Source organism: Lepidochelys kempii, chromosome 13 (genome assembly GCF_965140285.1).
Source record: "Lepidochelys kempii isolate rLepKem1 chromosome 13, rLepKem1.hap1, whole genome shotgun sequence".
Classification (NCBI taxonomy): domain Eukaryota; kingdom Metazoa; phylum Chordata; order Testudines; family Cheloniidae; genus Lepidochelys; species Lepidochelys kempii.
In genome coordinates this window covers 13,476,041-13,488,078 of record NC_136392.1, presented here as the reverse complement: position 1 = coordinate 13,488,078, position 12,038 = coordinate 13,476,041, and the positions used below count along the sequence as shown (strand labels likewise).

The following is a 12,038-nucleotide window of genomic DNA, read 5'->3' as shown; positions in this document are numbered from 1 at the left end:
AGCGTCTGACAATTTATTTGTAAGATGAAAGGAACAAAATTGAAGTGCAGGTAACTTATTCTTTTTTAAAGTTTATTATGAAGGAAATGAATTATGCTTTGCTGCTGTTTCATCAGTACAGAAAAACCACAACTGTTTCGACAGTTGAAATAAATCATTTTATTTGCTATGCAAGCCACTGAAGATGTTTATTCCTTGTTCTTCTTTTCACTAGTTCTCTATTTTCTACCCTGATTCTCTTTCCCCCTCCCCTGCCATGTTTCTTTAACTTTCTTAGTCCTAGAGCTGGGTTAAATTTCAGATGAATGGTTTATTCAACAACAAAAAAATCAGTTTCTGTTGCCGTGAAACTATTTGCAAATTTGATGCAAAATTCACGAAATGGTGAAAATTTAGAAATTCACAAAACAGTCGGAAGAGGAGGAGGAGGGTGGCGATGTTGCTTTCCCTCCCTCCCTCTTATAGCCTTTAGCCCAGTACTTAAGGCGCTCATTGGGATTCCCAGGTTTGAATTCATACTCTGAAGCAAAATGGACTTTTTTGATTCACCAAAAAATTGGAAAAAATTCAGATTTGGTTCAACCTGAACTAATTGTTTTTTCAGTTTTCCAGAACTGCTACCAAACCAAGTCGATTATTCACTCAGTTCTACCCCTGAATGCTAGTAGATTGCAATAAAACTCCAGAACCTTCAAGGTTTTCAGGCACTTCACCTCCTTCACATTCTGCTCAGTATTAGAAGGTTCTCATTATCTAAGAACCAAATCCATTTTGCATTACTCATGTGAGGAGTCCCAGTGATGTAAAAATCCCATTGAAACTGATCACTTGAGGAACGTGAGCAGTATTTCATCCCAGGGCGGCACATGAAGGTACTAACACATTGAAATTAATGGCAGTCTTTCTGTTGACATGAATGGGCTTTGGATCAGGTACTTGGTGATATTTACTGCATATGTTTGGCTAGATAGTATATACAGACACACAAAGGAACATTAGAACCACTATATAGAGTAGACCAATAACTTGTAAAATCCAGTAATCTGGTCTATATAGCCAGTACCTGGTTGTCTGGGGAAGGCCTGGTCAACCAACAACAGCATAACAATCCTCGTGCACTTAGTCATGTATGAGAGAAGAATGTCCTCATGGTGAAACAAAAATATTCTTCTTGACCACAGCCAATGATCACTTTATGCCCTGAAGCATGAATAGTGATAGTAAAAAAAAGTATATTAAACTTATATATCTTTGACGAAGTGAACCTAATTGTGATTTACTTTTTGTCTTGGAAAAAAATCTTTTATTCAAGAATCACAAGAACCAGAAAGAACAAATCAGTATTCAAACACCACATCTCAATCATCTGCAGAAGATGGATTATAGGCTTCTAAGAAATGAGGGGATAGCAATATTTTAATTATTTTTAATTATACCATAATAAAAAGCTGTTACAGACCAAAGAATACCTTAAAACTAATTATCAGCCCGAATATGATATTAAGAAAGGCTTTTCAAAGCTTAATAGAAATAAAAATGGATAGGACAGAAAATTAAAGAAAAAAAATACTAGAAAAGAGAATAAAACAACCTTTGAAGAAGACACACAACCCTTCTGGGAGGATTAGGGGCACTGACTTGGATATCGTAGTGTGGATCACACCCAGATATATCTCCAACTGAAGGTATGCACTGAAATCAAATATCACCTTCTGTATATTGAGGGAAAACATTATTATACTTCTGCTACCCCTGCCAAGCATATACTGTACTACACTTCTGAATCTTCTAGCCTGGAAACCAAAACAATGTTCATACACGTTTAGGTCAGCCTTTGAATAAGGAACCAAATAACTACAAAATCCAAGTAATGCTTTGAAAAGAAGAATTTCAAGGTTAATACCCTAGTGAGAATGTGAAGTACTGCTGCACCCTGGCGAAAGACTCTCTACCCCTGAGAGTTAGGAGTGCTTAAGAACTTAAGAATGACCATACTGGGTCAGACTAAAGGTCAATCTAGCCCAGTATCCTATCTTCTGACATTGGCCACTGCTAGGTGCTCCAGAGGGAATGAACAGAACAGGTAATCATCAAGTGATCCATCCCCTCTCACCCATTCCCAGCTTCTGGCAAACAGAGGCTAGGAACACCATCCCTGCCGATCCTGGCTAATAGTCATTGTTGGACCTATCCTCCATGAACTTATTAGTTCTTTTTTGAACCCAGTTATAGTTTTGGCCTTCACAACATCCTCTGGCAAGGAGTTCCACAGGTTGACCATGCATGGTGTGGAAAAAATACCTCCTTTTGTTTGTTTTAAAGCTGCTGTCCATTAATTTCATTTGGTGACCCCCTAGTTCTTGTGTTATGAGAAGGAGTAAATAACACTTACTTATTTACTTTCTCCACACCAGTCATGATTTTATAGATCTCTGGCATATCCCCACTGAGTCGTCTCTTTCCAAGCTGAATAGTCCCAGTCTTATTAACCACTCCTCATACGGAAGCTGTTCCATACCCCTAATAATTTTTGTTGCCCTTTTCTGAACCTTTTGTGTGCCCATCGATGGTTCGGTCAATATTTTGCTATCTGGGCCTGTGCCCACCTGTGAGGTACATGAGATGTTTTCTTATATCACTTTCAAAATAACTGTCTTCCGGAACTGCTATCCCCCAAGAACATTCTGAATCTTAATAGAGTCTCTGGAATAGATTGTGGTCTTATGCTTTGAACAAAGGACTCCAATGGTCCCATCCCTGGGTCTGCCTCCCTGTGTCTCAGTTTACCCATCCATAAAAGAAGCATAATACTTATCTCCCTTGCAGGGCTAGTGTGGGGGTGGTAACCCACCAACTTCCATACAGTGGACTGTGTTGCCCAAACCAGAGCTGAACTAAGTATGTTCACTGAGGAGTGAACACGTTGTATGCAGACAGGAAATCACTGGCGAATTTGGTGCTCTTTGAAGAGATATTGGCTTGGCAGCTGTGGAGTGGAGAATCCACATGTGACTGAGACCACTCTTATTCTGAAAGTATTTAAACATGTGCCTAATCCCACTGAAACTAATTGGACTTAATCACATTCTTAAGTGCGTTGCTGAATCAGGGCATTTATCCACAGAACGGGTAAAGAAAAGAAGTGAAAGCTTTGCCCTCACTTACCCACAAAGGGTCATGGGGGAATGCCATGGAGGGTGAGCGAGGGTTGCTTGGATTTCATACTGCAGCACTGGTTTGTCAAAGTATAGTAAATCTCGGCCTTCCCGGCTCAGTACCTGTCAGAGCAGTACCTGGGACATAATGTTAAGTACCACACTCCCCTGAGGGAATTAAACGCCAACCAGACACAGAATTTTTGATTCACACTGAAGTATTGCTGACAAAGTTTAATCTCTAGCGTATTGTGAAAAATTTCACAAAAAATTTGGAAAAGTGAAAAAGAAAAGTAGCTTTTGCTGTTTAACCTGCTTTCTATTTTAGCAAACGCAGCAGCTGAAGGAGTTCCAGATAGTTCTGTCCAGTTCAGCTTCAAAACAGGAAGAATGAAGAAAGGACCGATGGGTGACAGGAGTCTGTGCATTTTTTTCTTAAATTTAAACTGTTAGGTTGAGGGTTTTTTTTATCTTTGTTCCCAGCAAGTAGCACCTTATTCCCCAAATAATCTCTTTGAAGTCAATGGGACTACTCATGAATGAAGATCTTTTTCATCATAAATAAGGGAATTAGAATCTGGCCCTTAATTATTTGCTAGGCAAAGTCATTGTAACACAATATCTGTATCTAGTGTTTAATTTGCAATGTTCCTGCTTTTCAACAGTACCACATGCAAAAACGCTCAGCATTTCACTAGACATGTTCTCATCATCTTCAGTTGCAAAAAAAAGCAATTTTCACAGTTAAAAATTGCTTTTCCTGTTGAAGAGCTATTTCTCTCCATCTGAAAAAAAAACCTACCGTTGACGTACTTTAATTCCATATCCCTTTGCCTCAGTTAAATAAAGGCCTATGAGTTAGAAATCTCGACTGGAGAAATTCATTGCAATGCAATGTGATCCCAGGGAAAAAAATAAAATTAAAAGTTTAGTGCTTTGGTCTTGGACAGAGTAGGCTAAATTAATTGTTAATAATCTACCTCCTATATCTAGCTCTTAGTTCTGTTTCCATGTTATGATTTTTCTCAGCTGGTTTGTTATAATTGTTCAATGGATAATTTGTGCAAACAAATTTTACCCAACAAATTGCTTGCAAACATGTAAGTATGAACATTAATTATCCATTATTTGTGCCTCGAAACTGATGAACTAGATCGCATAATATTCTTTCTCCTTCCCAATTGAATGACCTGAGCATTATAAGAAGTGGAGTCTCATTTTTGTTTGCAAATTATTCACAAGTATTTGTAAATATTGGACAAATGTATGAGAGCACTTCCAATGAAAGTATTCATAAAATATGTATTAGTGTGACTGTTCAGGATAGTCTTGCTGATTAAAACTTACCTGTCCAAATATATGCAAATAAGCAAATATGAACACCAACAAAGCAAATTCAAGGTTCATTTACACAAAACCGTATGAACATTTCTCTCTATATTCACCTAGTCAGAGACAGAATATTAATGAGATTAATTTAAAAATATACACGTTGTATGAAAATATTAGATTAATGAATGTTATGTTAACATTCTTACACTGACGCATGATAAACATAATAATTTTAATGTCTAATCTTTTAAATCTGATAATGTTTGTTACACTAGCTTTAAGCTAGAGGAATACGTAGACTGGGGGCGCAGTCAACTCCCATTAAATATAGCAGAAAGATTCCTATTCATGACAGTGAATCATGCCTTACGTTTGTTTACACAAGTAAAGGTGTTTTTATTTTAAAATAAAATTCTGAGCATTGAAGTAAAAAAAAAAATTTTAGACTCTCCTTGCATAAAATCCATCACAGCTCCTTAGGTTCAATATACTTTAAAATAACCATTTTTTTTATTCCTTCTTGTCCTTAAAGAGGTGTGCCACAGCTGGTAAAAATGCAGAAAGTTTTGCAGAAATACATAGATTTTATACAAATACGTGCAACAACAGAGAAGCTGCTTTCTGATAAATATTCAACATTATCGAGAGGGTATTTATGGTCTCTGACTGCTGGTTTCTGTGACTTTGGGTGTGGGCCAGTTATCTAGCTTCTGAAGATTCCATCTTGTGTCCAGAGGTTGGAGTGAAGGAAACTAGAGCTCAGCAGAGTCAAAAGTAAAACAAAACCAAAGGACTTAAAGGTAAACTTACCAGCCAAGACAGAAGGTGGTGTTGGGCTGTCTTCCAATTTAAAACTTCTGGGGAGACAGTTCAGAGGTGAACTAGGAGAAAAGCATCTGCCACAGGGATGGTGATGCTGGTGCAGCTTTGGCAATGACCCAACATTTAGAATGCCTGGAGATGAAGTCAAGTAGTAGCTGCAGAGCTTGTAGGGGGGATCCCACTCACAGAGGTGAAGCAACACAAGACTTACATAGCCGCAGTAAGAATCTACCACTTGCTCACTACTGATTCCAAACTAAATGAGATGCATCACAGTCTTTTGGGGAGGAAATTTCTTTAGGTATTCAATAACCTTACCCACACTTTTTCAGTAGGTCAATTTACTTAGTAGATTAAGGGTGAAATCCTGGCTATGCAGAAATCAAAGGCAAAACTCCTGTTGACTTCAATGGATCCAGGGTTTCACACGACTCATACAAGTGCTCATAAGAGTAGACCAATGATTAATGCCCACTTGTCACTAATTCCATAGAAGTATTATTTCTCTGTCTTTAGAACACACAATCACAATTGAGCTGCAAGGAGTTCTTAGGCTATGTCTACACGAGCACTTTTGTCAGTGCTGACCGACATAAGTTTCCCCAACAAAAGCACCGGTGTGGACAGCGCTATGTCAGCAGGAGATGCTCTCCCACCAACATAGTTACCACTGCTCATTGGGGGTGATTTAATTATGCCAACGGGAGAGCTCTCTCCCGCCACCATAGAGCAGCTATACACAGTAGTACAGCTGTGCCGCTGTAAAGTCTGTAGTGTAGACATAGCCTCAGTCTGAGGGTATGTCTCCACTACCCGCCAGATCGGTGGGCAGTGATCGATCCAGCAGAGGTCGTTTTATCGCGTCTAGTCTAGACGTGATAAATTGATCCCCAAGCATTCTCCCGTCGACTCCTGTACTCCAGCGCCGCGAGAGGCGCGGGCAGAGTCGATGCGGGAGCAGCAGCAGTCGATTCACCGCAGTGGAGACACCACGGTAAGTCGATCTAAGTACATCGACTTCAGCTACGTAATTCACATAGCTGAAGTTGCGTAACTTAGACTGATCCTCCCCACCACCACCACCAATGTAGACTAGGACTCAGTGGTGCTTCTTTACCTGAACTGGAAAAGCAGCTTGTGCTGTGCTTCCTCACCTGGCATTCTTGCTAGGAACTTGCTTTGAAACTAGGGTTACTGAGCCCATTAATAAAGAATTTTAAAATAAGCTTATGAAAATAGTATGATACATATCACTAACTAGCCTTAACAGAACAAAACACATGCTTGTGCTGTCTACTGACAAAAATTAGATGGTGTGGATTTCAGTGACTCAGGAAATATATGAATCACCCCAAATTATTAAAAATTACACTAGATAATGACACATTTAATAGAAAGGAACTAAAAATGTGTAGCATATTTTTACTGACAACATATTTCCATGTTTAGTATAATGATAAAGCAGCATAGGAAAGCATTTGATTTGAGCTATTAAATAAGTGATGAGAATTCAATAAAGTACTGACTGTTTTTTTAAAATATTTATTCTTTTGAAAGAGGAAGAAGAGAGAAATAAGATGATTGTATAAAACATGACATTGTGGCTCTCAGGTTCAGTGGATAGTCCAGCTTGTTTCTTCTCCTAGTAGCCCAGTGAAATGGAGCCACATTTTAATTCAGGATGCACATAAAACTGTCAATCTGTCGTTCCCAAGTGTGTTATAACTTACCAAGCAAGCATATAATGCAGGATAGTAATAGAGGCCTCAGAATAATTGGATGATAGCAAAGTATTCTCATGTTGTACTGTGAGAGGCCTAGAATCACAGTAATGGCCTAGTTGGAGGTGAGGAAAAGAGGAAGACAAAAGCAAACATTAAGCACCACACTTTGACATAAGAGTCTGAAGCAATCTTTTCCATTAATCATTTTTTTAAACTCATTAATACTGTTTTTGCCCCCTTAACAGCAAAGTCAGACCAATCTTATAGCCCCAACATACAGAACTAAATTCTGCATCCATGTGCAATTTCTATTTGACCTCAAAGACTGGTGGTCTCTGAGCCCAGAACTGGATTATAAGAAGAAGTGGTTACATAAAGCATTGGCAATAAAAACATGGATGCTGAAGAGAAAGTTAGTCCAGAGCTCAGTTTATTCTTCTGCCCTTGACAGAGTCTCAGTCTGATTTGAACCTCAGTCAGAGATTTGATGGTTGATATGTTACAGAATATGAAGATACCTGGAAGGAAATGAGCTTTCAATTTGACAGGCTGCAGTTAGGCTGATTCGAACCATTTACCCTGGAAAGCTCCTGCTTCAATTGCAATAGTTGCTTCCAGATGTCACTGACATTTAGGAAGAGCAAGATTTTTTTCTCTCTGGGTGACATCTGCATGTTGTGTTCAAAGCTTGAGCAAGTGGGCTTTGCACAGGGTACCAATGTGGTGTGATAACTGGCACAGAATCCGCCAGGAAACACTGAAGCATAGTATGGACTCCTTCTTGAGCTATCACATGTCCCTGGCCAGGGTATCTATATAATTCCCTCCGATTGCAACCCTTCCTGTCCCCTAGAGATCTTCCACGGTGCAAAAAGGAAACACGGGGAGTGTGTGTGACTAAAATGCATCCACCTTATTTTGAGGCTTCCTCAGCTATGGAGAGAATGGGGGAGATCTAATCTTTTTAAAGGTAATTTCTACTATTCCTCCCCTGCCTTCTTGCAATGGCATAGATTGACAGTCCAGTCTCGTACGCATCCTTCAGTTGCAATAACTGTTAGAGCCCTGGTGCTGCTGATCTTGGGTTCATGATGGTAGTTTTGGATTACATAGGCTATTTCCAGTTAAATGAAAGTTAAAAAGCTCCAAATATTGGCCATAGGAAGCCACTGCTCCAAAGGATAAAATCCTAGATGTCAGCCACTTTCAAAGGTTTAGAAGCTATTTCTGAGTACCTAGAATCCTGTACAGACATAATCAATAACAATTTCAAAGTTATGAATGAAAAAGGACATGATTTTCTTGAAAATCTTACATACTTTGTTTTTTACCAGCTCTAAATAATGAAGTGAAGCTGACATATTAATGCAATAGTTCACAACCATATTTAGTCCTCTCTCTTAAATATACAGAGGTGGATCAGCAGCAGGAGTGAACCAGCTCCATACAAGTCCATAATAACACAAATAGTGGATTCTCTGTAACATCAAGTCTTTAAATCTGAGGACTTCCGTAACTCTGCCAGAGGCTCTGGGCCTATTGCAGGAGTGGGTGGTGGAAGTTCTGTGGCCTGCAATGTGCAGGAGGCCAGAGTACATGATCATGATGGTCCCTTCTGTCCTTAAAGTCAGAGTCACTAGAATTGTGTCAGTTTACACCATCTGAGGATCTAGCCCATAAAAAATAGAACATTAGCCCAGAAAAATTGTTATATACCAAGATAAATTTCTGGCTTCTGATGCATCCCAAACCATTATAGCAAGGGAAGCTGCCAACATTGTTATTATTCCAAGAATTATTCGAATTTTTCGAAGTTTTAATACAGATTAACAGCATTTAATGGGTTTATTCTCCTATGCATGCATGCACGTTATTTCCATTAACACTAACATGAGTTATGCATTTCACATTCTGAGAATGCTAGACCCCCTTAAAGAGTATGTTAATCATTTGCTCTACCCATAAAACCTCACTTGGTAAAATTAGAAATGTGTAAAAATCTCCTACTGTTTGGGTACATATTAATTAAGAGCCTTCCACATTAGGCTGAAGATTTTTTTTTATTTTATTTTTTTTTGCATAACGGTTCACTGACACTTTTATTAGCTGACAAAACGACTCCATGAATTAAAACAGAAACACAAAAATAAGTTTGTCATTTAAAAATAATTGGGCTCTATCTTAAGTTTTTGGCAAGAGCGGGGATGATGTGTGCCTAACTTGCATGGGCAATTACAGTAATTGTGCATGAAAATTGGGTAACTGAATATGCAAACGTATATTTACATCTATAATTACCTGATTGGGATGCACAGCCATGGGAATTGCTCAGTCAGTTTAGGAAAGCAATTACACATGCATTTTATGAATTGCATGGCTACACTATATAAAAATCAGTCCCTCAATTCACCTAATCTAATCTAATCTGAGGGCACTGTAGGACTGTTATGCGATATATGTAATGTTAGTTTGAGCATCTGTAGCACTTGTACTATGTTCCCTACAGTATATTTGACTTAGACCTTTCCAGATATGCATTTAAATGTATATCCATGGAAAGAGGAACTTTCCATGTTCTTCCTGTTAATTGTAAATCCTTGTTATATCTGCATTGTCTAAATTAATTCTACCAGCAACCATTACTTTCCATGATGGTGGAATATTCCATAAATAAATTACCAGTCCAGAGAAGGCAATGTTTGGGCATAACAGGGACACACACAGAAGGTTAGCTATTAAACCATTACATGTATGGGCTTTTAAAACAGTGGAGAACACTATGGATTTCCAAAAATTGCTGAAGGAATTTGAAATCTTAAATCCTATTACAAAAGTGACTCAGGCACTTAAGATCTAAGGTCCCACTGACTTGTGATGAGACTTGGGCCCAGATCGTCAAAGGCATTAAGGTACCCACTGAGGTCAATGGGAATTAGGCACCTAAATATCCTTGAGGATCTGGGTACTCTTTAATTTCAGAGGAAGTTTGTCTGACTAATGTGGGTGAAAGGAGTTCAGGACCAGGCCTCCATTTTTGTAACATTAGGGTTTTTAGTATGGCCATGCTTAATATATAAGTACAATAAGAAATATTTGGGAGTTAATCTGGCTTTCCAAATATAGACGCAGCTTAATAACCACATGTTTTCTAGCTCTGATGGCACAAAGGAGTCCATGTTTATTTACAAGCGTCAAATTACCTGTTATCTAAGGTTCTGTATGCCACTGATTTACAGTGAAACGAGCTAATTAATACAACATATTTCAAGTGGCAGGACAGTTTTTGCTACGTCTTAAACAGAACCCTTGTTATGAATTAACATACACAAATACAACTAATAACAGGAAAGGCTCGGTTGTTAAAAGTGAATGGAAGGATTTGAAGTCCAGAGACCACAAACCTGACACATTGGGATGATTGAAAGACAATAAAAAGAAACTATAGTACCATCTCTCTTCTTGTCCAAGAGATGAACCCCTGACTGTTGCTTGGAACAATCCCTGACCATGCAACGAGGATGGTTCTGGAATCCTGGACAGAACCAATGAAACTGGAATGCTGGATCACAGGAACACTGGAATGCTGGAACACAGGACGCGATGACCACCAGGTAAGTGGCTTGTCCTCTTCTTTCTTCTGTCTTCCATCTCCTATGCGTTGTCCTGAGTGGTAGTGCGCGGACTTGCTGATGGAAGTGGAAACGGGTGTTTGCGCTGCATAACACAGAGGTAACCTGGTATCATATATTACAATCCTGGCCTAGCTAGGACTCCTTTCAAAGGCTAGCAATATGGCAGACACTGACTGTCACTCGGATGGACAGCTCCAAGGAGGACTGAGGCTGCCACCTAAATAGTCTGCGGTTGCTAGGCAGATTATTCAGTCATGTGATCCTAACTGCTCCATGGCTTTGCCCGCTCTAATTTGAAAAAGACAGGGGAGGAGGGGCGGGAAGCTCTCCATGAAAGGGGAGGGGGGCTAAAATGGAGTCCTAGTTGTTGTTTTGTAAAACAAGATGGAGAACCATACCAATTAAGATTTTTCCTCAACAGTGCTTCCTCAGGAACTGCATTTCAGCTCTGTTAAATGAAAGTGTATTCAATGTGTGTGGCTTATAATCTAAAGCCAAAGGACCTGGTTCCCCTCTTGATTATTCCAATTTAGGATTTAGGAGTAACTCCAGTCCATGAAGTCAATGGCCAGTATAAAACAAGTGAAAGTGGGAGAAGAATCAGGCCCAAAATTTGTTGGGTTTTTTGGCTAAGTAATACAGGAACTACATTTATCATCATCATCATCAATCATCAACAGTCCTATTTATGCAGATCTAAGATTGTGTAAGAGTGACTCTAACTCCTACCCAGGTAGCTGGATGAGTGAGTTTTCTGCTGCTCTTCTAAAACAGTAGGGCAAATCAAACATTGAGTTTCACTTTGGCCCCTCTAATAATTTCATCAGTTTTCTCATGTCAATCTGAGCTATCTTCCATCCGCTGCAAATGTAGCTGTTAAATCAATTGCTTTTAGTTTATTTGTGTAATACTGTTAGATCAGCTTGCGTCATAATTAAAAAAAAAGGGGAATCGGAGTGCCAGGTGCTACATGGGAGTCCAGTCTTTCAAAGCTTTCCCCCTCACTAGCCTTGTTCCAGGCTCACAAAGATAATTGATTTGGAAATGTAAGGGGTAACAAATTTACTGGGCCACCCCTCAGGACTGAGGAGATGGCTGGGAGACCCCTCCAAGGACTGAAAGGAACTGTCCACCTGCGCTCACTTCAGGATATTTGAAGGTGTAAAAGGGACAAAGGGATTTTCTACAGAACTTTCTGCAACTTACGGTGCTCCTCTCAGCTTTGGAATTTTACTTCAGCTCTCATAATCCACAATGTGGCACATACAGGCCACAACTACTTGGCTATGTTTCAAACTTGCATGCAGAAATTCATTGACTCACCACCAAGAAATGGTTCTGAAACTTGAATAGACCGGCCCACATTTTGTAAA

The 12,038-nt window shown here is 39.3% G+C and overlaps 1 protein-coding gene across 5 annotated transcripts in view; it reads left to right on the top strand.

Moving 5' to 3' along the window:
• LOC144929243 (uncharacterized) overlaps positions 1-12,038 on the top strand; it is a 29,213-nt gene that overhangs the window by 11,471 nt on the left and 5,704 nt on the right. Inside the window, exons 1-2 of one of the 5 annotated variants that reach the window (XM_078848351.1) lie at positions 4,222-5,287; positions 10,504-10,644. In XM_078848351.1, coding sequence (XP_078704477.1) covers positions 10,552-10,644 — 93 coding nt within the window. In that variant the 5' untranslated portion in view covers positions 4,222-5,287; positions 10,504-10,551. Of the gene's footprint in view, positions 1-4,221; positions 10,645-12,038 lie in introns of those variants that run through there. The other 4 variants (XM_078848349.1, XM_078848348.1, XM_078848350.1 and 1 more) reach the window with 4 other exon arrangements.